This window comes from Mastigoproctus giganteus, chromosome 3 (genome assembly GCF_048544385.1).
Source record: "Mastigoproctus giganteus isolate SK-2022 chromosome 3, ASM4854438v1, whole genome shotgun sequence".
In the NCBI taxonomy this organism is placed as follows: Eukaryota; Metazoa; Arthropoda; class Arachnida; order Uropygi; family Thelyphonidae; genus Mastigoproctus; species Mastigoproctus giganteus.
The window spans coordinates 139,671,732-139,699,044 of NC_143577.1; the positions used below are offsets into that span (position 1 = coordinate 139,671,732).

The 27,313-nt window shown below is 39.1% G+C and overlaps 1 protein-coding gene across 1 annotated transcript in view; it reads left to right on the plus strand.

Moving 5' to 3' along the window:
• The window catches only part of LOC150088287 (cubilin-like), a 1,623,406-nt gene that overhangs the window by 1,577,421 nt on the left and 18,672 nt on the right, over nucleotides 1–27,313 (plus strand). Inside the window, exon 46 of the mRNA XM_090370104.1 lies at nucleotides 21,640–21,884. Within this exon, the coding sequence (XP_090226230.1) occupies nucleotides 21,640–21,884 (245 nt within the window). The remainder of the gene's footprint in view (nucleotides 1–21,639; nucleotides 21,885–27,313) is intronic.

The following is a 27,313-nucleotide window of genomic DNA, read 5'->3' on the forward strand; positions in this document are numbered from 1 at the left end:
CTTATAATCTGCCTTTGCCTGCCTAATCTCCTTTGTGACTTCGTTACAGACCAGCTTATATCTATCATAAGCTTCCATGTCACCCATTAGTTTATATGTATCCCATGCATTTTTCTTCTCTGCCATATGGCTCATTAGTTCATCTGACATCCATTTAGGCCTAAACCTTGAACAGTATTTCTTAGTTAGTATGTAAAGTCTAGAAGCTTCCAAGATAAATTCTTTGAATGCTTCCCATTTTGAATTTGCTGTTGGTAACATCATCAGTTCATCCCACCGTATAGAATTTAAATTCTGTCTCAGACCACCGTAGTCGCCTTTACGAAAGCAAAAACACTTCCCTTTACCCCTGATGGTAGTTACCTGTTTGAGTAAATCACTTCAGCATACTGTGATCACTGCCACCTAGTGGTTCTTTATCTGCAGATTCTTAATGCAAGAAGAAGAATCACTACTGATAATCAAATCAAGAGTATTACTCCCTCTAGTTTCCTCCCGAATATGCTGATGTAGAAACAATCATTCAATAAATCCACAAAAGCCTTGCTAGCATGTGAGTGACGAACCCAGAAATTCCAGTCAATATCTGGGAAATTAAAATCCTCCATTATAAGACTCTCTGATTTACTGGCCCACTCTATTTCCCAGTACAGTTTCTTATTATACTCATCAGAGTCATTAGGCCTATAGCACACTCCTACTCTCAATTTTGATCTCCCAATGCTTATGTCACACCAAACTGACTCGACACTGCACTGTCCAGCAATGTCGACTGCCTTCACTTCCTTGGATTTTATGTGTTTCTTAACTAATAACATAATCCCTCCTCCCTTCCTCTCCTTGCTGTACACTTTGTACTCCCCAAATTCCAGTTCTGCATTCCTTATATCTGTGTGATGCCACGTCTCTGATACCCCAACAATATTTGCCTTTGATGTTCTGAGCAATATCTCAAATTCATCAAATTTATTTACTAAACTCCTCGCATTGGTGTACATGCATGTATACATGCACCTGTTCCTATTCTTAGCTACCCTAACACAACCCATGTGTTTACTTGTACTGCAATGACTCCCAGCAGTCTCTGAAATATCCTGCATCTTGTTTTCCATGCTGCTGCCCATTCCAATAGAAGCAGTGCAAGAATCACTTTCACCTCTGCCAGTGGCTACTGTTAATTTATTAGTCCTTGTATCCCCCCCCAAGCTAGCAGTTTTCTGACCCACCTAACACTGCCTCGATAGCATCAGCAAATATTCTTGCACCCTTTCTATTTAAGTGTATCCCATCCCTGTAGAACCAGTCCTTTCTGTTAACAAGTACAGACCAGGCTGAAAAAAATTCTACCCCATGAGCTTTGCACAGTCTTTCCAGGGCCGAATTGATCGATAAGGCTCTCATCGTATACTCCCTCCTATCGTGTGTGGGCAGAATTGCAGACACCTTCAAATTCAACCCTGATTCACTGCTTTTTTCAGCAGTGATCAGTACTTGTTAAGTAATTCTGCCGGTCTCCTACTCTTAATATCATTAGTGCCAACATGTAAAATTATATCACCTTTTGTGCCCTTAAAAGATGATATCCGCTCTACAACGTCATCAACCTTTGCCCCTGGCAGACATACCCTGGTTCTGTTCCACCTATCCATTTCCTTGACAATAGAGTCACCAACAACTACTAGTTCCTGTGGGACTAGCACATTCTTCCTTGGGGGTTGCCGCCGTGTTGCGTGATGACCAAGTGCAAGCTCTGGCGTTGATGTGGGCAGCTGAGAGCTTGATGGGGTCCCTCACTTTAGATCCTTCGAGGGCATTCACCCTGTCCTTCAAGCTCTCATATAGGCCCACAACAACGCTGAGTTGTCACCTGATTTCGTTACACTCCCTGCATCGCCCACACACAAAGACATCCCCCGTGGAAATATCTTGTCCCGTGCACAATTGCTCCACAAACATCATGTAAGCAGTGCATTTTAAAAGGCTGTGATTCAGAGGGCAACTGCCCCCCCTCAGTTCTCCTCTGAGCCACAGAACTTCCATTAGCTTGAGCCTTTTGTTTATCTTGTTCTTCATTTGTCGTATTTGGTTCATCGTGATGCATTTATTGACTAATTTTTTCTTCTTTTGATTTCATTTTACCTTTAGGTTTCTTGGTTTTTATCACTTTCAGAAAATTGTTGTATTCCTTGTCGATATCGTGATCCTGAAAGGTCTTCAGTAGCTCAAACTTGTTCTTAAGTTCCAGTACATATTGCTTTTTCTCATCTTTTGTTATCTCAAAATCCTTTGTATTATTTATTCGATTCAGTTTTTTTCTTTCTTTATGTACATTTATATCAAGTGTGCATCTTACCATTCTGTGATTATTTCCAACATTTACCTTGTTCAGGATGGTAACATTGTTCACAATATATTATTATTGGAATCACCAAGAAAGAAGATTGATGATATCCAGCTCAGAACCCTGAGTGTCAAGCCCATAGTCACCAGATTTTGGCCCCTGGGGTTATCTTCTGTTAGTGAGGATGAAGTCGATTTCATTTAATCCATTTAAGCTCTTCCAAATCCCTTTCTGCTCACCCTTTCCTTGAAAAAAAGTGTTCATTAGTATTAGTATTAGCAATTGCCACATGGTGCAAGGAAGTGTATGCAAAACGAGCCCAAAAAATAATAATAATAAAAATAAATAAATAAAATAAAATAATAATAATAAAAATAAATAAATAAATAAAATAAAATAAGAAAAATAAGAAAAAATTTAAAAAATAATAATAATAAGAGAAAAGGAAATAGACAACCTATGTGTTTCCCCTCCTCCCTTAGGTAATTATCCAGATGATCTTTGAATTTCTTCAAACTGTCCGCCTCTACCACCCATGTAGTTAACTTATTCCAGTAATTTATAACTCGCTGGCTAAAATAAAACTTCCTGCAATCCAGTCTAAACATCTCTCCCTCTAATTTGATATTATGGCCCTAGTTTTAGAATCATTTATCACTGTTAAAATTTTGGCCTCATTCATTTTACTTGTGCCTCTCAGAGCCTTAAACACCTCAATCAGTCTCCTCTAAGGTGCCTAATTTCTAAGCTCTGCAACCCACATATAGCTTTTCCTCATGTGGATACTCTTTTGCCGATCTCTCACCAGACGAGTTACCTGTATTTGGACCCTTTCAAGAAGCACAGTATCTTTTTTTAGGTGAGGTATCCATACTTGAACACAGTATTTCAAGTGTGGTCTAACAATACCCGTATATAATGGGGTTTTGATATCCTTATCTCTACTAGCAATTGTTTAAAAAATCATTGACAGGACACCATGGGCCTTCCTTGCAACCTGTCTACAATGCTCGGAGATCTAAAGCTGGTAACATAACACCCAAGTCCCTTTCCTTCACTACCAGCTTTAGTTCAACTCCACCAAGTGTATAAGTTATTTTGGGGTTAGTGTACCCCCGGCCTTACACTTTGCTGAATTAAAGCATAGCTGGCATTTTTCTGACAGTTCCTGAAGTCTATCTAAATCACTCTGAAGCTCTGTGGCGGTGATCATTAACTACTCTACCAATCTTTACATCATCTGCAAATTTAGACATCATGCCCTCTATCCCTTCATTGATGTCATTTATGAAAATCAAAAACAACAGTGATCCTGATACTGATCCGTGGGGAACCCCACTTCTTACATCAACCCAATCTGAGGAATAACTATTTATCACAATCCTCTGCCTCCCGCCCTGAAGCCATCCTGCTATCCATCTAAGGATTTTTCCTGTGATTCCAATCTTTTCCAGGTTATAAAGTAAATGCTCATGTGGGACTGAGTGAAATGCTTTCATGAAATCCAAATAAACTATGTTGAAATTATTCCCTAAGTCCAGCCCTTGAGTGATCCTTTCAAAAACTAACCAGATTAAAATTAACCAAACATGATATTTTCTTTACAAAACCATGCAGAGTATCCTTCAGAATTCCATTTCTAACTAAATTTTCCTGAATTTCACCCTTTATCATTGTCTCCATGATTTTCCCTATTACTAAAGTTAGACTGACCAGCCGGTAATTTCCCACTTCACTCTTAAAACCACCCTTATCTATTGGAGATATATTTGCACTTTTTAAATCCAACTGAATCACTCCTGAGTTTAGTGATGCTCTCATAATTAGCCTCAATGGTTCAATGCACTCACTTGCCACCTCCCTTGGTGCCTCCATAGCCAGGTGGGAAGGACCCTCAGTGCACAGCACACGCTTCTTGATTAGACCGTGGTTCAAGCCAGTCACCACCAAATACAGAGGATGCGGAAAGGTCAGGGAATGACCACCGCATATCCCGGAGCAATATGGCCTTAGTTGCTAATGCTCCTAAAAACCAAATAACAAACAAACAAAGCCACCTCCCTTAAGATTATAGGGTATATGCCATTAAACCCTGGAGCCTTACTGGCCTGTAGCCTTGAAAGTTTTTTCATCAAATAAACATGTGAAATTTCAACATCATTAATTAAATTTTTTTTAACTACACTTCCGTAATTTCTCATTGATACTTAGGGTTTTTCTTCTGTAAATATCGATGCAAAGTAACTGCTGAGTTAGCATTAGCATTAGTAGAGGCATACGATGCAAGAAAGCAAGCTTATGCAGCATCAGCCAAAAAAAAAAAAAAAAAAACCTCCCATTTCATCCCTCCATTCATTCCAAATGCCTGTCCAGCTCAGCCTTAAATTTATTTAGGCTATTAGCTTCCACAACAAAAGATGGAAGCCTGTTCCATCAATCAACTACCCGCTGGCTAAAGGCAAATTTCTGCACATCTATTCTACAACTGTCTTTCCTCAATTTGAAACTGTACCCCCTCAGGTTCTTAGTCTGGGTAACTTAGTCTGAGCAAGATGAAGAATCCCATCAGCATTCAGCTTGCTAAACCCATTCAAGACCTTATACACTTCAATCAGATCACCTCGCAGGTGCCTACTCTCCAGGCACTGCAATTTGCAGAACTTAAGTCTTTCTTGGCTTAAGTTCTGGCCTCATTTGAGAGCACCCCTTTAAGAGCACCCCTTTGTTCCTCTCACCAATCTTGTTGCCCTTCTTTGGCGCCTCTTTAGCCAGGTGTGAAGGAGCAGCAGTGCGTAACACACGCTTCTTGATTAGACCGGGGTTCGAGCCCGTCACCACCAAATACGGAGGATGTGGAAAGGTCAGGGAATGACCACCGCATATTCCTGGAGCAATATGGCCTCAGTTGCTAATGCTCCTAAAAAAAAAAAAAAAAAAAAAAACCAAATAACAAATAACAAAAATAACATTTGCCTTCTTTGTACTCGCTCTAGCAACTCTACATCCTTCCTAAAATGAGGTCTCCAGACCTGTACACAGTACCTTAGGTGTGGCCTGACCATTGCCTTATATAACGGGATTATCACCTCCCCGTCCCAGCTAGCAAAATTCCAAATATGAAGTTCGCTGCACTACTCAGCAAACTTCATACGTTTCTCTTTGGTTATTGCTACCCATATGTAGTACTTTGCATTTGTCAATGTTAAACTCCACTTCTCAGTTGCCACTTCTCAGCCCATTTTCCCAACTTATCTAAATCCAGTTGGAGTAGCATACTGTCATTACTGTCGTTAACAACTCTGCCAACCCTTGTATCATCTGAAAATTTGGACACTAAACCTGATATACCCTCATCAATATCATTGATAAATATACAAAACAACAATGGGCCCAACACCAACCCTGGGGAACTCCACTAATAACATTTGTCCATGAAGTTGATTACCACTCAAAGAGTTCATCTGCAACTTCAGCTGGGATATCTAATATTATTCTAGTCCACTACATAAGGGTCCGATCTGATTTGTCTTCTCTTCTTTGCATTTATATATGTGAAGAATTCCTTATTCCCACTCTTCACTCTCTTTGCCAGCCTAACCTTTTCTGTGGTATTTCTACAGATCAATTTTGTAGCTGTTATAGGCTTCACTACTTTTTATTGCTCTGTAACTTTTCCATGCCTTCTTTTTCTGCTCAAGTAATCTGGCAACTTCCTTATTCATCCAACTTAGAATCTTCCTCGTGGAGTATTTTTTTAATGGTATATAAGCATTCAAGGCTTCTGTGATTAATGTTTTAAAGGTATACCATAATTCAATTGTTCGCTCTCTATGAGATATCTACCCAGTTAATAGAGGCCGTGAAGCATTTTAAGCTGTCATTAGGTCACATTGTGACCTAACTCACTGCATTTCTTCAGCATGGTCCTATATTTGTCTAACAAATCGTCAGATAATGTATGCTTAATGTCCCCACATGAATAATAATATTCTCTTTACCCTCCTTAAAATCTGACAGTCTGTTTGTGACATCATTAATAGTTGCTCCTGGCAGACATACCCTGGTTCTAGTCCACCTATCCTTATTGCAAAAAATATTTCCCATTTCCCTGACAATGGAATCTCCTAATAGAACTAAATCCTTTTGAACCAGAGTAGTTTGCACTTGGTTATTCTGTTATGGGGCCCAATCGGAGTGCATTACTTGTTATGTTACTAGTCTTCAGTTCCTGATGAGCTCCCAGTTACTTTATTCTTGAGGGCAGGCACGAGTTTTTTCAGTGACTCAAATCGTTCTAGCAATGCACCAAATTTTAACTTAAGATCATTACATTCCCTACAGTGGTGACAAAGAAAAGAATCTTGAGATTCTGCAAATTCCACAAGTCTTTCACTTCTTTAATTTCATTTCTTTCACCAATTCCAAAATTTCTTATAGTTTCTCTTTCTGCACTGTTTTGTCTCTTTCCAACCTTAGCATTGAAGCCCCCATAATAATGGTGTAGTGAGTTTTCTGTTCACCTAGAAGTCTCTCAATTTCAGTGTACATTTCTTCAACCTCTTCATTGTCATGGCTCATGTTGGTGACTATATCATTATAACTTTTAGTTTGTACTCCTTAGAAATCCTGAGTAGTAGTCTTGAAACCCTTGGTTATGCAGTTTTGAATTCCAAAATGTTTTTTATATCTTTACCGAGCAGAAAGCTAACTCCACCTTCGTTTGTTCACTGTTTCCATTGGTGTACAGCAGATTTCCACTTGATAAACTTATAAGTGATTAATTTCTTCTTCATCTTGTTTCAGCCAAGCCAATGATATTCCAATTCACATTTTCTAATTCCTTTTCCGGTTCTAGTATCCGGAAAAGGAGTGAAAGCCACTGGGGACTGAGGGCCATTTGTTTCGTCATCTTGTCATGTACTGGTGGGTTTGGTCTTTTCCTCTTCATGCTGACCAGGCATCTTGAAGAGAACTACTCTACACGTTTGTTGCCACCAAAGTAACATAACATAGCTTGGACATAGGATGGGTTTGTTAAGAGGAAGTCTTGGCTGACCAATTTGGTTGGATACTATGATATAGCCACAAAGGAACTGAATGCAAAGAATAATTTTGATATATTTGGATCTTAGAAAGGCTTTTGATACTGTTGCACACGAAAGACTGCTGTGCAAATTGGAGCAGTGTGGCATTGGAGGCAAATTGCTGCTATGGATAAAGGGATGGTTCAGCGGGATAAGACAGAGAGTCGTAATCAATGGAACTGCTCTTCGTGGACTGATTTTATTAGTGGAGTCCCTCAGGGTTCAGTGTTGGGTCCATTGTTGTTTTCTATATTCATTAATGATATATCAGGCCTAATATCTAAGTCTGCAGATGATATGAAGGTCAGCAGGGTTATTAATGACACTAACCTTTTGACAGTACGCTGCTGCAGGATCTAGAAAAGTTGAGCAGATGGGCTGAGAGGTGGCAACCGAAGTTTAACATTGACAAATGTAAAGTACTGCATATGTGAATGCCAGAGTAACAAATCAACTGTGTGGTACTACACTGACAGTGGTAGAGAATGAAAAGGATCTGGGTGTAATTAGCATTAGCATTAGTAGAGGCATACAATGCAAGAAAGCAAGCTTATGCAGCATCAGCCAAAAAAAAAAAAAAAAAAACCCACTCCCATTTCACCCCTCCATTCGTTCCAAATGCCTGTCCAGCTCAGCCTTAGGCTATTAGCTTCCACAACAAAAGATGGAAGCCTGTTCCACTAATCAGCTACTTGCTGGCTAAAAGCAAATTTCCGCACATTATGCAGGCAGATATGAAATCTTCTGAACAGTACAGACGGTCTGCAAGAGTAGCTCATGGTGTCTTGTCAATGATATGGAGGAATTTTTCTAGTTGGGATAAGGAGGTAATTATCCCCTTGTATAAGGCAATGGTCAGGCCACACCTTGAGTACTGTATACAGGTCTGGAGGCCTCGTTTCAAGAAGGATGTAGAGCTGCTGGAACGAGTACAGAGAAGGGCAACAAGATTAGTGAATGGAACAAAGGGTTGCTCTTATGAAGAAAGGCATAAGTTTTGCAAATTACAGTGTCTGGAGACTAGGCACCTGCGAGGTGATCTGATTGAGGTGTATAAAGCCTTGAATGGTTTGAGCATGCTCAATACTGGTGAGATCCTTTCTCTTACTCAGAATAATCTCCTGAGAGGGCATAAATTCAAACTGAGGAAAGATAGTTGTAGAATAGATGTGGATATGTGGAAGTTTGCCTTTAGTCAGTGGGTGGTTGATTTCTGGAACAAACTTCCATCTGTCATAGAAGTTGATAGCTTAAATAGATTCAAGGCAGAACTAGACAAACATTTGGAGCGAGTGGATTGGTGAAATGAGAAGGGTGTGTGTTTTTTTTTTGTTTTTTTTTGGCTGATGCTATATAAACTCGCTTTCTATGTGCCTTTGCTAATGCTAACAGGGCTTACCATCTAGAAGGTGTGCATGAGTGGATTTTAGGCAAGCAGGTTAACTGGACTTCTCCCAAATCTTCTAAAATAGAAAGATATTGGATCCATCAGTGTTTTAAACTGAGTATCTGATAACACAGAGAATGCTTGTTCTCCTCTAAACCCCTAATCTGAAGGATACAATTTCCCAAATTGTACTAAATTGGAGAAGTCATGGATGCATTACGTGCAGCCTGAAACTAAATGAGCCAGTAAAGAGGTGTTATCGCAGATCCTTAAAGCCAGAAAAATTTCAGCCAGTGATATCTGCACAAAAGGTAATGCTGTCCTTAATTTTTGACTGCAAGCCACAAAAAAGCATGTAATATAAGCCAAACGTCAATTGTTAATTTCAAAACAGGTTTGTTTAAAAAAAGACAGGTATATACATACTGTGTTTACACAACTGTTGATACCATTCAGGATCTGTATTTTTAAGTGCTGCTGAACTTAGTTTGAAGTAACTATATTTTTGTACCACTCAAAAGGTTTTTAATGGAAAATGTATAATTGCAAGAGAAAAAGACTGTCAAAAAGAGATTCTTTGTCAGAGTTTTGAATAAAGAATTGTTTATTTAATTTTTGCTGTTTTCATTTGAACCATCATTATAATTTGAAGTATGTAATTTTCTTGTTTCATATGCTCTTTGAGAGACTTATTTATATATATATATATATAGGGCTTTTTTTCTCAGAACATGTTGTAAATTAAAGAGTAAAAACAAAAAAAAATAAAATAATAATAAAAAATTGGTATTCCAGAAGTTAAAAAGAAATAAAAATAAAAAATGATTTATTATTACTAATGCTATTAGCACAATGTTCATCGGCAGAGTGTTAAGCTAGATGCACAGCGTGACTCATCTGTTGAAGCATTCATTAATCACAATATTTAATAAAACCATGGCTTATTCGGTGCCATTATGCAGCCATAGACATAAACAGTAAAAAAAGAAATTACAAAGCATGATAATGTGCTTTTCACTGTAGAGATCTTATAAAAAAATTTTAGTAATAAATAAATTGTTAACAGGAGAGATTTTTTCTACAGGGATGAGATATAGTTAAATAGAAAGGGTGCAAGAATTTTTACTGATGCTAGTCGGAAAAGCTTGGGGGATTCCCAGACTAATAGATTAACAGTAGCAATAGGCAGAGGTGAAAGTGATTCTTGCACGGATTCAATTGGAATGAGCAGCAGCCCGGAAAGCAAGGTGCTGCAGATTTCAAGGACTGCTGGGAAACTTCATGGAACAAGTAAATACAAGTATTAGGGTAACTAAGAGTAAGAATAGGTACATGTATATGTGCATGTACACCAATGCTGTAGTATAGTAAATAAATAAATTTGATGAATTTGAGGTGCTGGTGAAGACATTAAAGGGGGATATTGTTGGGATATCAGAGACGTGGTGTCACATAGAGATAAGGAATGCATAATTGGAATTTGAGGAATACAATATGTACAGAAAGGATAGGAAGGGAGGAGAGATTATGCTGTTGGTTAAGAAACACAAAGTCTAAGGAAGTGCATCCAGTTGACATGGATGGACGGTGCAGTGTTGAGTCAGTTTGGTATGACATAAGCAGTGGGAAAGCAAAGCTGAGAGTAGGAGTGTGTTATAGGCCTAATGATTTGATGAGTACAACGAACAACTCTACAGAGAAATAGAGTGGGCCAATAAATCAGATTGTCTTATAATAGGGGATTTTAACTTCCCAGATATAGACTGGAACTTGTGGGTTGGTCATTCACACACTAGCAAGACTTTTCTGGATTTATTGGATGATTGTTTTCTACAGCAGAATGTTCAACAGCCAACCAGAGGGAGTAATACACTTGATCTGATTATCAGCAGTGATTATTCATGCATTAAGAATCTGCAGATAAAGGAACCACTAGGTGACAGTGATCACAGTGTACTGATATGGAATTTACTCAAAGATGTCACTACCATCATGGGCAAAGGGAAGGGTTTTTGCTTTCATAAAGGTGACTACAGTTGTCTCAGATGATTTTTAAATTCTATACAATGGGATCAACTGATGACATTAACAACAGTAAATTCTAAATGGGAAGCAGAATAGGAATTAATCTTGGAAGCTGTTAGGTTTTTCATGCCAACTAAGAAATACTGTTCGACGTTTGGGCCTAAATGAATGTCAGATAAACTAATGACACTAGTGGCAGAGAAGAAAAATGCATGGGATACAGATGCCTATGGTAGATATAAGATAGTCTGTAATCAAGTAACAAGCAGGTTAGGCAAGCAAAGCCAGATTACGAGAAATCTTTGGCAAAGGATGCAAAGAAAACAGCAAACAATTCTTTACTTATGCAAACTCTAGAAGAAAGAGGTGGATGAATCAGATTGGTCTGCTTGATATCGATGGTTTGACTGTAGACAGCCCTGCTCAGATAGCTGCCAAACTGAATGAGTATTTTGCATTTACATTCACACATTAGGAATTCTATAGGGAAGTAGAGAACAGAAGCTTATTAAACTAACAGAGAGTTAAATGATTTTTTTAATAACTGAGACCGGGCGCCGTAGCCAGGTGGGAAGGAGCAGCAGTGCGTAGCACACGCTTCTTGATTAGACCGGGGTTCAAGCCCGTCACCACCAAATACGGAGGATGCAGAAAGGTCAGGGAATGACCACCGCATATCCCAGAGCAATATGGCCTTAGTTGCTAATGCTCCTTAAAACTAAATAACTAACTAACTAACTAATAACTGAGAGCAAAGTGGAGGAGAAATTGCTGAAGTTAAACATAAGAAAGGCACCTAGGGTGGATGGGATCTATCCACTTATATTAAAGGAGACGGCAAAGGAAGTAAGCAGGCCCTTAGCCATGATTATGAGGGCATTATTGGACTCAGGAGAGGTCCTCATAAACTGGAAATATGCAAATGTTTCCCCATTTCACAAAGGGAGATCAAAAGGTAACACGAGTAATTACAGACCTGTTTATTTAACTTCTGTTCCAGGGAAAATAATGGAGTCACTGGTTAAAGAAGCACTGCAGGATCTACTACTAGACAAGATTGCAGTTATAGTTCAGCCAGAGCATGGGTTTGTTAAGAGGAAGTCTTGTCTGTTCAATTTTATTGGATACTATGATGTGGTCACAAAGGAACCGGATGCAAAAAATTATTTTAATATCCTATACTTGGATTTTAGGAAAACTTTTGATACTCGTGCAATGGAAGAGTATCAAAAGTAAATGTATATCATGTAAAAAAATTTTACATGAAGAGTATCATGTATAAAAATTATACATGGAAGACTACTGTATAATTTGGAGCAGCATGGCATTAAGGGTAAGTTGTTACAATGGATAAAAGGATGGTTGAGTGCAGTGGTGGATTAAGGATATTTGGGCCCCTAGGCAAATTATATTTAGGGGCCCCCCAAAAAAGAATAAAAAATAAATAAAAGTTAGGTGGCAACTAAATGAAATTTTGTACTTTTGAATTTTTTGCTTAAATTTTTGCTTAAATTAATCAAGATTTTTATGATGTTTACTGAAAACATTAATCTATTTTAGAACACTATAGGAAAATGTCTTGGCTTGGGCCCCCCACCCCAAAGCCTGGGGGTCCCTAGGCACGTGCCTCATTGCCTTAATGGGTAATCCACCACTGGTATACAACTATAGGTATACAATCCAGTGGCTCTTCCAATAATTTTGCACCTTCAATGGAATACGGCATCAGATTCTTTAGCATTAGTAGAGGCACACGATGCAAGAAAGCAAACCTATGCAGCATCAGCCAAAAAAAACTCTGATTTTACCCCTCTATGCTTTCCAAATATGAGTCCAGCTCAGCCTTAAATTTATTTAGGCTATCAACTTCCACAACAAAAGATGGAAGTCTGTTCCACCAACCAACCACCCACTGGCTAAAGGCAAATTTCCGCACATCTATCCTACATCTGTCTTTCCTCAATTTGAATTTATGCCCTCTCAGGTGATTATTCTGAGCTAGAGGAAGAATCCCATCAGCATTGAGCATGCTCAAACCATTCAAGGCTTTATACACCTCTGTCAGATCACTTCGCTGGTGCCTAGTCTCCAGACACTGTAATTTGCAAAACTTAAGCCTTTCTTCTTAAGAGCACCCCTTTGTTCCATTCACTAATCTTGTTGCCCTTCTCTGTACTCGTTCCAGCAGCTCTACATCCTTCTTGAAATGAGGCCTCCAGACCTGTATACAGTACTCTAGGTGTGGCCTGACCATTGCCTTATACAAGGGAATAATCACCTCCTTATCCCTGCTGGAAAAATTCCTGTATATCATTGACAATACTCCATGAGCTACTCTTGCAGCCCATCTGCACTGCTCAGAGAACTTCATATCTGCCTGCACAACCACCCCCAAGTCCCTTTCATTCTCTACCACTGTCAGTGTAGTACCACAGAGTTGATACGTTGCTCTGCGGTTGCCGTTTCCCATGTGTAGTACTTTACATTTGTCAATGTTAAACTTCATTTGCCACCTCTCAGCCCATCTGCTCAACCTTTCCAGATCCTGTTGCAGCAGCATAGTGTCAGTAGTGTCCTTGAGAACCCTGCCAACCTTTGTATCGTCTGCAAACTTGGACATTAAGCTTGATATACCATCATACATATCATTTATAAATACAGAAAACAATAATGGACCCAACACTGAGCCCTGAGGGACTCCACTAATAACATGAGTCCACGATGAGCAGTGTCCATTGATTACCACTCTCTGTCTTCTCCACCTCAACCACCCCTTTATGCATAGCAGCAATTTGCCTCCAATGTCACACTGCTCCAATTTGTGTAGCAGTCTTCCATGTGCAACAGTATCAAAAGCCTTTCTAAGATCCAAGTATATAATATCAAAGCTATTCTCTGCATCCAGTTCTTTTGTGACTGCATCATAGTATCCAATCAAATTGGTCAGGTAAGACTTCCCCTTAACAAAACCATGCTGTGTCCGAGCTATAACTGAAGTCTTGTCTAAATGATCCTGCAGTGCTTCTTTAACCAGTGCCTCCATTAATTTTCCTGGAACAGAAGTTAAGCTCACAGGTCTATAATTACTTGTGTCAGCCTTTGATCCTCCTTTGTGAATTGGGGTCACATTTGCACATTTCCAGTCTATGGGTACCTCCCCTGAGTCCAAGGAAGCTCTCATAATTTTGGCTAAGGGTTTGCTTACTTACTTTGCTGCCTCCTTTAATATAACTGGATAGGTCCCATCCACCCCAGGTGCCTTTCTTGTGTTTATCTTCAACAGTTTCTCCTCCACTTTACTCCCAGTTATTTCAAGATTCTGTAGCTTACTGCTAGAGTTGAATACACCTCTGGCATTCCCCTCGCTGAATAACTCCTCATGTGTGAATGTCGATGCAAAATATTCATTTAGTTTGTTAGCTACCTGAGCAGGATCATCAACAGTTGACCCATCAATATCAAGTGGACCAATCTGATTCATCCCCTTCCTTCTAGAGTTTACATAAGTAAAGAACTCTTTGCTGTTTTTCTTTGCATCCCATGCCAGGGATTTCTCGTAATCTGCCTTCCCCTGCCTAACCTCCTTTGTAACTTGGTTGCATATCAACTTGTATCTATCATAGGCTTCTGTGTCGTGTTAATTTGTAAGTATCCCATGCATATTTCTTCTCTGTCATATGCCTCAGTAGTTCATCTGACATCCATTTTGGCCTAAACCTTTAACAATATTTCTTAGTTGGTATGTAAAGCCTAGTAGCTTCCAAGATAAGTTCTTTGAATGCTTCCCATTTTGAATTTGCTGTTGGTAACATCATCAGTTGGTCCCTCTGTATAGAATTTAAATACTGTCTCAGTCCATCGTAGTCGCCTTTACGGAAGCAATAACCCTTCCCTTTACCCCTAATGGTAGTTACCTCTTTGAGTAAATCCCACTTCAGCACACTGTGATCACTGCCACCTAGTGGTGCATTTATCTGCAGATTCTTAATGCATAAAGAATCACTGCTGATAATCAAATCAAGAGTATTACTCCCTCTAGTTGCCTCCCGAACATGCTGATGTAGAAAACAATCATCCAATAAATCCACAAAAGCCCTGCTAGTGTGTGAGTGACCAGCCCCCAAATTCCAGTCAATATCTGGGAAATTAAAATCTCCCATTATAAGACTCTCTGATTTACTGGCCCACTCTATTTCCCTGTACAGTTTCTTATTATACTCATCATTGTCATTAGGCCTATAGCACACTCCTACTCTCAATTTTGATCTCCCAATGCTTATGTCACACCAAACTGACTCAACACTGCACTGTCCAGCGATGTCGACTGGCTTCACTTCCTTGGTTTTTATGTGTTTCTTAACTAATAGCATAACCCCTCCCCCTTCCTATCCTGTCTATCCTTTCTGTAGACGTTGTACTCCCCAAATTCCAGTTCTGCATCCCTTATATCTGTGTGACACCACGTCTCTGATATCCCAACAATATCTACCTTTGATGTTTTGAGCAATACCTCAAATTCATCAAATTTATTTACTAAACTCCTAGCATTGGTGTACACGCAAGTATACCTGCACCTGTTTCTATTCTTAGCTACCCTAACACAACCCATGTGTTTACTTGTACCGCAATGGCTCCCAGCAGTCTCTGAAATATCATTCATCTTGTTTTTCAGGCTTCTGCTCATTCTAATAGAAGCAGTGCAAGAATCTCTTTCACCTCTGCCAGTGGCTACTGTCAATCTATTGGTCTTTGTCTCCCCCCAAGCTAGCAGTTTTCCGACCCAAATTCCGTTTCTCAGATATTGCAGAAACGGAATTTGGGGAGTACAATGTGTACAGAAAGGATAGACAGGACAGGAAGGTAGGAGGGTTTGGTTAAGAAACACATAAAATCCAAGGAAGTACAGCCAGTCGACATGGCTGGACAATGCAGTGTCGAGTCAGTTTTGTAAGACATAAGCACTGGGAAATCAATTGAGAGTAGGGGCATGTTATTGGCCTAATGACTCTGATGAGTCATTAGGCCAATAACAACTTACAGGGAAATAGAGTGGGCCAGTAAATCAGAGAGTCTCATAATGTGGAATTTTAATTTCCCAGATATTGACTGGAATTTGTGGGTTGGTCACTCACACACTAGCAAGGTTTTCTGTAGATTTAATGGATGATTGTTTTCTACAACAGCATGTTCGGGAGGCAACTAGAGGGAGTAATTCTCTTAAGACTGCTGGTAGTCATTGCGTTACAAGTAAACACATGGGTTGTGTTAGGGTAGCTAAGAACAGAAACAGGTGCATGTATACCTGCGTGTACACCAATGCTAGGAGTTTGGTAAATAAATTTGATGAATTTGAGGTACTGCTCAAAACATCAAAGGCAGATATTGTTGGGATATCAGAGACGTGGTGTCACACAGATATAAGTAATGCGGAACTGGAATTTGGGGAATACAATGTATATAGAAAGGATAGACAGGAGAGGAGGGGAGGAGGGGTTATGTAATTAATTGAGAAACACATAAAGTCAAAGGAAGTGAAGCCAGTTGACATCGATGGACAGGGCAGTGTCGAGTCAGTTTGGTGTGACATTAAACACTGGGAAAGCAAAATTGAGAGTAGGAGTGTGCTATAGGCCTAATGACTCTGATGAGTATAATAATATATTGTACAGGGAAATAGAGTGGGCCAGTAAATCAGAGAGTCTTATAATGGGGGATTTTAATTTTCCAGATATTGACTGGAATTTGTGGGTTGGTCACTCGCACACTAGCAAGGCTTTTGTGGATTTATTGGATGATTGTTTTCTACATCAGCATGTTCGTGAGGCAACAAGAGGGAGCAATACTCTTGATCTGATTATCAGTAGTGATTCTTCATGCATTAAGAACCTGCAGATAAATGAACCACTAGGTGGCAGTGATCACAGTGTGTTGAAGTGGGATTTACTCAAGGAGGTAACTACCATCAGAGGTAAAGGGAAGGGTTTTTGTTTTCGTAAAGGCGACTATGATGGTCTGAGACAGTATTTAAATTCTATACAGTGGGACCAACTGATGATGTTACCAACAGCAAACTCAAAATGGGAAGCATTCAAGGAACTAATCTTGGTGGCTACCAGGCTTTACATACCAACTAAGAAATATTGTTCAAGGTTTAGGCCTAAATGGTTGTCAGATGGACTAATGAGACATGTGGCAGAGAAGAAAAATGCATGGGATACATACAAATTAATGGGTGACATGGAAGCCTATGATAGACATAAGTTGGTCTGTAACCAAGTCACAAAGGAGATTAGGCAGGCAAAGGCAGACTACGAAAAATCCTTGGCAAAGGATGCAAAGAAAAACAGAAAGGAGTTCTTTACATACTTGAACTCGAGAAGGAAAGGGATGAATCAGATTGGTCCACTGGATATTGATGGTTCAACAGTTGAGGATCCTGCTCAGGTGGCTAACAATCTAAACGAGTATTTTGCATCTACATTCACGCATGAGGAGTTATTCAGGAAGGAGAATGATGTAGGTAAAGTAAACATTGGCAGTGAGCTGGATGATTTTGTAATAACTGAGAGGAAAGTGGAGGAGAGATTGTTGAGGATAAACATAAAAAAGGCACCTGGGGTGGATGGGATCTATCCAGTTATATTAAAGGAGGCAGCAAAGGAAGTATGCAAACCCCTAGCCATAATTATGAGAGCTTCTTTGGACTCAGGGGAGGTACCCATAGACTGGAGATGTGCAAATGTAACCCCAATTCACAAAGGAGGATCAAAGGCTGACACAAGTAATTATAGACCTGTTAGTTTAACTTCTGTTCCAGGTAAATTAATGGAGGCACTGGTTAAAGAAGCACTGCAGGATCATCTAGACAAGAATTCAGTCATAGCTCAGACGCAGCCTGGTTTTGTTAAGGGCAGGTCTTGCCTGACCAATTTGATTGGATAATATGATGTAGTCACAAAAGAACTGGATGCAGGGAATAACTTTGATATTATATATTTGGATCTTAGAAAGGCTTTTGATACTGTTGCACATGGAAGACTGCTGCACAAATTGGAGCAGTGTGGCATTGGAGGCAAATTGCTGCTATGGATAAGGGAATGGTTGAGTGGCAGAAGACAGAGAGTGGTAATCAATGGACACTGCTCAACGTGGACTAATGTTATTAGTGGAGTTCCTCAAGGTTCAGTGTTGGGTCCATTGTTGTTTTCGGTGTTTATGAATGATATTGATGATGGGATATCAAGTTTAATGTCTAAGTTTGCAGATGATACAAAGGTTGGCAGAGTCGTTAAGGACACTACTGACGCTATGCTGCTGCAACAGGATCTGGAAAGTTTGAACAGATGGGCTGAGAGGTGGCAAATGAAGTTTAACATTGACAAATGTAAAGTACTACATATGGGTAACAGTAACCCCAGAGCAATGTATCAACTCTGCGGTACTACACTGACAGTGGTGGAGAATGATAAGGACCTGGGGGTAATTGTGCAGGCAGATATGAAGTTCTCTGAGCAGTGCAGACGATCTGCAAGAGTAGCGCATGGTGTCTTGTCAATGATATACAGGAATTTTTCTAGCAGGGATAAGGAGGTGATTATTCCCTTGTATAAGGCAATGGTTAGGCCACATCTTGAGTACTGTATACAGGTCTGGAGGCCTCATTTCAAGAAGGATGTAGAGCTGCTGGAACGGGTACAGAGAAGGGCAACAAGATTAGTAAATGGAACAAAGGGTTGCTCTTACGAAGAAAGGCTTAAGTTTTGCAAATTACAGAGTCTGGAGACTAGGCACCGGCGAGGTGATCTGATAGAGGTGTATAAGGCTTTGAATGGTTTGAGCATGCTCAATGCCAATGGGATTCTTCATCTTTCTCAGAATAATCACCTCAGAGGGCATAAATTCAAATTGAGGAAGGACGGATGTCGGATAGATGTGCGGAAATTTGCCTTTGGCCAGCGGGTGGTTGGTTGGTGGAACCGACTTCCATCACTTGTTGTTGAAGTTGATAGCCTAAACAAATTTAAAGCTCAACTGGACAGGTATTTCGAACGAACGGAGGGGTGAAATGGGAGAGGGTTTTTTTTTTTTTTTTTTGGCTGATGCTGAATAAGCTTGCTTTCTTGCATCATATGCCTCTACTAATGCTAATGCTAATGATTATCAGTAGTGATACTTCATGCATTAAGAATCTGCGGATAAAGGAACCACTAGGTGGCAGTGATCACAGTGTGCTGAAGTGGGATTTACTCAAAGAGGTAACTACCATTAGGGGTAAATGGAACATTTTTTACTTTTGTAAGAGCAACTACGGAGGTCTGAGACAGTATTTAAATTCTCTGTGGTGGGACAATCAGATAATGTTACCAACAGAAAATTCAAAATGGGAGGCATTCAGAGAATAAATCTTGGAATCTAGTAGGCTTTACATACCAACTAAGAAATATTGTTCAAGGTTTAGGCCTAAATGGATGTCAGATGAACTAATGAGGCATATGGCAGAGAAGAAAAATGAATGGGATACATATAAATTAACATGTGACACAGAAACCGATGATAGATATAAGCTGGTCTGTAACCAGGTTACAAAGCAGGTTAGGCAGGCGAAGGCAGATTATGAGAAATTTTTGGCAAAGGATGCAAAGAAAAACAGCAAAGAGTTCTTTACTTATGTAAACTCTACAAGGAAGGGGATGAATCAGATTGGTCCACTGGATCGATGGTTCAACTGTTGATGATCCTGGTCAGGTAGCTAACAAATTAAATGAGTATTTTGCCTCCTCATTCACACGTGAGGAGTTATTCAGAGTAGGGAATGCCAGAGGTGAATTAAATTCTGGCAGTGAGCTAGATGATTTTGTGATAACTGAGAGAAAAGTGGAGGAGAAATTGTTGAAGGTAAACATAAGAAAGGCACCAAACTTGGGTGAATGGGATATTTCCAGTTATATTAAAGGAGGCAGCAAAGGAAGTAAGCAAACACTTAGCCTTAAGTATGAGAGCTTCCTTGGACTCAGGGGTGGTACCAATGAACTGGAGATGTAGAAATGTGACCCCATTCACAAAGGGGATCAAACGGCAACATAAGTAATTACAGACCTGTTAGTTTAACTTCTGTTGCAGGGAAATTAGTGGAGGCACTGGTTAAATAAGCACTGCAAGATTGTCTAGACAAGACTTCAGTTATAGTTCAGACACAGCATGGGTTTGTTAAGGAATAGTCTTGTTTGACCAATTTCGTTGGATACTATGATGTGGTAACAAAGGAACTTGATGCAAAGAATAATTTTTGTTATCATTTATTTGGATCTTAGAAAGGCATTTGATACTGTTGCACATGGAAGACTGCTGAACAAATTGGAGCAGTGTGACATTGGAGGCAAACTGCTGCTATGGATAAAGGGATGGTTGAGTGGGAGAAGACAGAAAGTGGTAATCAATGGACACTGCTCTTCATGGACTAATGTTATTAGTGGAGTTCCCCAGGGTTCCGTGTTGGGTCCATTGTTGTTTTCTGTATTTATTAATGATATTGATGATGGTATCTCAGGCTTAATGTCCAAGTTTTCAGACGGTACGAAGGTTGGCAAGGTTGTTAATGACAGTATGCTGTTGCAACAGGATCTAGAAAAGTTGAGTAGATGGGCTGAGAGGTGGCAACTGAAGTTTAACATTGACAAATGTTAAATACTGCATATGGGAAGCAGTGATCTCAGAGTAATGTATTGACTGAGTGATACTACATTGACAGTAGCAGAGGGTGAAAGGGACCTGGGGGTAATTTTGCAGGCAGATATGAAGTTTTCTGAACAGTGCAGACTTTCTGCAAGAGTAGCTCATTGTGTCTTCTCAATGATATACAGGAATTTTTCTAGCAGTAATAAGGAGGTGATTATCCTCTTGTACAAGGCAATGGTTGCCTCACCTTGAGTACTGTGTACAGGCGTAGAGTCCCCATTTTAAGAAGGATGGAAAGCTGTTGGAACAGGTACAGAGAAGGGCAACAAGATTACTGAATGGAACAAAGATTTTCTCTTACGAAGAAAGGCCTAAATTTTGCAAATTACAGTGTCTGGAGACTAGGCACCAGCGAGGTTATCTGATAGAGGTGTATAAAGCCTTGAATTGTTTGAGCATTCTCAATGCTGATGGGATTCCTCTCTTGCTCAGAATAATTTCTTGAGAGGGCATAAATTCAAATCGAGGAAAGACAGTTGTAGGATAGATGTGTGGAAGTTTGCCTTTAGCTAGCATGTGGTTGATTGCTGGAACAAACTTCCATGTGTCTTTGTAGAAGTTGATAGCTTAAACAGATTCAAGGCTGAACTAGACAAACATTTGGAGCGAGTGGATGGGTGAAATTAGTAGATTTTTTTTTTTTTTTTTCTGACTGATGCTATATAAGCTTGCTTTCTTGCCACATATGCCTTTGCTAATGCTAAATGTCCCGTGGTCATTCTCAGCTTCATTTCATTTAGAATTTTTAAAAAATGCCTATTCAGATGATCTGTGCAATTTCTCTTTTAATTTTCCTTGTTTAGACTACTGTTTTTAATCTCCAATCATAATATTTGCTTAAATTATGTCAGTGACATTTTCCTTTCAGGGGGTGAAATTTATTCCTCATTCTTCTCCCCCCCTACTTGCTATTAAATAAATGTACTTAATAAACTGATCAGATAAATGAGTAAATATAATCTTTCCATCTTTGGAAACATCATAACATGATATAAATGATTTCATTATACCTGTTATCTTTCAATAGCTTTTGTGAGATTTTAAAATTATTTGTGCTTTCCTTTTAGGTCAAGGATGTGGTGGAAATTTCACAAACAGTAATGGAACCTTCACTAGTCCTCAGTACCCTCTTGCTTATAGTCAAAATGGCCAGTGCCGCTGGTATCTCAGAGTACCTGGCCTACATACCATGACATTAAAATTTCAATTCTTTTCTCTGAGTTCATCATTAGGTTGTGAAACAAATTACATTGAAATATATGAAGGACATCGTGAAACACTGGAAAATAAAATCAGCCGCTTCTGTGGTCATGTAAGTACCTATTATTATGCAATATGTTTTTATTGTTTCATTTTTCTTTATTTATGTGTTTCACTATTCATCATTTAAGTGTTTTATAATTCAGGCCCATTTATCATTTTAATGAAATATAATTGGTCCTTGATGATAGTCCCACCATCATGAAGTCTGGTTTTTCTGCGACAACCAGTTCCTCTGATGGACCTTCATGATGGTGGGACTATTAGTAACCCTGATATAACTCCCATGTGCAAGTCCTGAAATATTGCACCTAGTATACTAAACGTGAGCACCCAGGTTAAACCAATGTAAGCATGGGTCAAGGTGTGATGTCTATACCACAGAGAGGAATGCCACTTCTCTGTGTTACAGGCAATATTAGATGGTAGATGACTCTCATCAACTTTTCAATGCCACCACTTTGCATATCTGAGGCTTGAAGTTGTGAAACCCATATTTAGTCTCCAGAGCAAATCTCCAGCAACTCATATCTCTTTGGTCATATGGTATGGTTGATGTCTTTTGAAGTTATGATAGACACCATGGAGAGATCCAATCTTCTTTACATTAGTAGTAGTAGTAGTAGTAGTGGCATGTGATGCAAGAAAGCAAATGTATGAGCTTATGCAGCATCAGCCAAAAAAAAAAAAAAAAACACACCATTCCCTCCAAATGCCTGTCCAGTTCCTCCTTAAATTTATTCAAGCTATCAACTTCCACAACGACAGATGGAAGTTTGTTCCAGCAATTAACCACCCGCTGGCTAAAGGCAAATTTCCGCACATCTATTCTACATCTGTCTTTTCTTAATTTGAATTTATGCCCCCTTAGGTTTGTAATCTGAACAAGTGGAAGGATCCCATCAGAATTCAGCGTGCTCAATCCATTCAAGGCCTTATATACCTCAATCAGATCACCGCGCACGTGCTAGTCTCCAGCCACTGCAATTTGCAGAACTTAAGCCTCTCTTGGTAAGAGGATCCCTTCATTCCCCTCACCAATCTTGTTGCCCTTCTCTGTACCCACTCAAGTAAATCTACATCCTTCCTAAAATGAGGTCTCCAGACCTGTACGCAGTACTCAAGGCGTGGCCTGACCATTGCCTTATACAGAGGGATAATCACCTCCTGTTCCCTGCTATCAAAATTCCTATATATCATTGACAAAACCCCATGACCTGCCCTGGCAGCCTGTCTGCATTGCCTGAGCAAAACTTCATATCTGACTGCACAATTACTCCCAGGTCTTTTTCATTTTCTACCACCTTAAGTGTAGTACCACACAGTTGGTACGTTTCTCTGGGGTTATTTCTACCCATATGCAGTACTTTGCATTTGTCAAGATTAAACTTCAGTTGCCACTTCTTAGCCCATCTGCCCAAATTATCTAGATCCTGTTGCAGTAGCAGACTGCCATTACTGTCATTAACAACCCTGCCAACCTTTGTATCATCTGCAAACTTCGACATTAAGCCTGATATACCTTCATCAATATCATTGATAAATATACAAAACAACAGTGGACCTAACACCGAACCCTGTGGGACTCCACTAATAACATTAGTCCAAGAAGAGCAGCACCCATTGATTACCACCCTCTGTCTTCTCACACTTAACCATCCTTTTATCCATTGTAGCAACTTACCCTTAATACCATTCTGCTCCAATTTGTACAATAGTCTTCCATGCGCAACAGTGTCAAAAGCTTTCCTGAAATCCAAATATATGATATCAAAATTGTTTTTTGCATCCAGTTCCTTTGTAACCACATCATAATATCCTATCAAATTTGTCAGACAAGACTTTCCCTTAACAAACCCATGCTGTGTCTGAAGTATTGCTGCAGTCTTGTCTAGATGATCCTGCAATGCATCTTTAACCAGCGACTCCATTATTTTACCCGGAACGGAAGTTAAACTAACTGAGGATACAGTTATGAAGATACAGCTCTAAAACAGTGAGGATATAGCTCACTGATATTATGAGGATACAGCTCTAAAACAGTGTTTACAGGCCAGCTGCTACATAGTCCACTGGACCAAACCTGTTGATAATTCTCTAGGATTCACCTAGATCAGATAGTGTATAATCTTTCTGCCTCCATTCTGACAGATATTGATTGGAGTGTGGACCAATATACATGATATATTTAACTAGACATCATTTATAGTTAAATAATATAAAAACTTATCCACATAAAGATCCCAACCTCCCAGACACTTCCTTACTATCTTTTCACAGATATATGAAGTCTCAGTTCCAATCTCAATGATTTCATTTCCACTTATAGTCTGCCAAGCCATACTTACTTTTTTCTTGCGGAATCACAATTATTGGTTGATTCAACCACTGCTCATATCAGTTGTCCATATTATTCACTGTACAATTCCTTTCACTTCAAATTCATCTATTGAAATTCTAACGATCTCTCCAATTCCATTAATCACTTGTAACTCTAATTTTCTTTCTTTGAAACTCAACTTTCTCCAGTCCAACTTCCTAACAGTGAGGTAATTTTCCTTGGCAATTTTAATGTTTACAGCTGCAGCTGGCTTCAGTTTTCCAGTCACACAGACCCCACTGGCTAAGGCTTTTTTGCAATTACTAATGACATCACACAGATTGTTCATTTACCTACCAGAATACCAGATAATACTAACTATGCACAACCAATATTCTTGATCTTTTTCTCACAAATAACCCTTCTAAGTACACAGATGAAGTGAATGACAAATGCCTTATAGGCTCCTTAGATCACAACTTGGTGATGGTGTCTTCTCCAGTGGAGCCTTCCTCTCTTGGCCTTTCTTAACCTTATTTTGTTTTGCATTACAAAAATGCAGAATTGGATGATCTGCAATTTTCCTTAGTTGGATTGTGATGTCAATGTTTGCTCAAATCATGTGAGTGAAATTATTCTTGTTGGGATGATAACCTTTATTCCACACTCCACCTTAAAGTCTCGTCCTTTATCTAAACCTTTATTTTCCAATAAATGTGCTAAGGCTATTCAAGAAAAGAATGTTGCAAATGGCTTGCTTCCAGGTTCATTTTTTACCTACACTAAAGTTCACCACAATTATAAAGCAGTAACTAATCAGTCTAAACTATATTTTGAATAGGCTAAGAATAGAAAACTTGCTTCTTGTCCAGATGGTAGTTGAACATTCTAGTCTCTTGCCAAAGCTAATGACCACAACTTTTGCCCATCTATACACTCACCTCTGTTAAAACTTAATGGTTCTATTGCCACTTCAACTAAAGATAAAGCTGACTTAGTAGCATCATACTTTTCTTCTAAACCTAGTATTGACAATTTCCTACCATCTCAGTACACTCCACTCAATAACTCCTGTGGTCTTCCCTCAAAAGGAAATCTAAGAATTTTGAATAGTCTTAATCCCAAGAAAGCTCCATATCCTCGGGGCACCTCCATAGCCAGGTGGGAAGAAGCAGCAGTGCGTAGCACACACTTCTTGATTAGACCGGGGTTCGAGCCCGTCACCACCAAATACAGAGGATGCAGAAAGGTCAGGGAATGACCACTGCATATCCCGGAGCAATATGGTCTTAGTTGCTAATGCTCCTAAAAAAAAAAACCAAAGCAAGCTCCATATCCTGATGATATTTCTCCACTTTTTCTCAAAATATATGTTCCTGAGCTTACTCCTATTCTATATTGCCTTTTTTACACTTTCTTATTCACTAGTCTTTTCCTTCTGCTTGGAACCTTGCCCTTATCCCATTCACTTATCAAATCCCTCCCATTCTTTAGTTATCAGCCCATTACACTTACCTCTACTCTTTTTAAAGTAATAGAGAAATCCAATAACCGCGAACTACTAAATTATCTTGAAACATTCATTCTGATCAGTGATTGCCAGTTTGGATTCCATCCTTGTTGATATATTAGCTTTCATTAGCTTTCATCATTAGTGATATATTAGCTTGTGTTACTCACACATGGATAAATTTAATTGAAAAGTTTGGTGAAGGTCAAGCAGTTGCTCTTGACATTTCTAAGGCTTTTTATCATGTTTGGTATCAGGGTCTTATACCAAAAATAAACTTCCATCTTATGGTTTGCAACTGTTTTTTGTAATTGCTTATCCAATTTTCTCTCGGACTGCTCACTGCAGGTAATGGTAGATGACTCTTATCTTCCAGCTTCTCTACTAATTCTGGTGTTCTCCAAGGATTGGTTCTTCCTTCCACTCTTTTCCTCTACTGATTGAAAAACGTGTTATATTATAAAAACTTGACAAAACAATTTAAAATAATAAGAATTGATACATTTTTAGTTATTGAAAAAAATATATATATTATATTTTTGATCAGTAAAATATATGAAATCATTTGATTCACATTTTACGCATTTTGCCTTTTGTACTCCACATCTGGGGCATCTCTGTTACAATCCAGCAATAGTCAGCTATTATTGAAAAATTACATTTGTCGTGGTATTGCTTCTCAATCACCAAGATATCCCAATGGAATCTCTCACCATGCTCATTAATGTGGCACAGTTGTCCTGAAAAAATCCAAATGGGAGTGAAGAAAGTGTATTTTTAATGACATGTTGCTGCTTAATTTATTGTATGATGACAGAAAGTTACTCACAAGCAGTTTATAGTTATCTGCTTTGTTGTTTCCCAGCAAGTTTGTTGCCACAAGTTTGAAAGCATCCCAGGCCACCTTCTTATCGCCATGGAGGATCTGGTCAAAGTCTTGTCCTTGAGAAGGTCCTGTATCTGTGGCCTCATTTGGTCTCACTAAATCTTGGAAATTTTTCCTTGAGTTATTTGAAAGCTGATCCATTTTGATCCGTGGCCTTAACAGATTGTTCCATAAGTCCCAATTTTATGTGTAGTGGAGGTAGCAGGATTTTATTTGGCTCAGAATTTTATCCCTGGATCCACACAAGAAAAGACTGGCCAGTCTTTTCTTGTGTAATGAGAAAACTGTGCTCTGCTCTCTCATCCACAAAGAAAACAGCAAAATTGTGTTTTCCTGCTGCGTTCCTAACAAGATGGCAATAACTTTTAAATCACCACAAATCTAATCTGCTTTTGGTCCTCCTTGTAGTTGATGGATTCATTAAGAAGCTTCATGTTATCGTATGATTCTTTTAATATGAAGTGCATGGTCTATTGGAATTTATGGTGATATAGTTTCACATAGTTATAGTTAATATAGTTAATTTATGGTAATATAGTTTCACAGGTTTATATTTTTTTATATTCATCTTGCTGATGTTAAAATTCTTTTATTTATTTTACAGGTAAGTTTGTTTTTCTTTGTAATTCTAAAATACCCAAATAACCTGTTAAGGGATTATAATACAGATTCTTTAAACTATCATTTTCAGAAAAAAGTTTTCTTTGCCACACACACACACACACACACACACACACACACACACACACACACACACACACACAC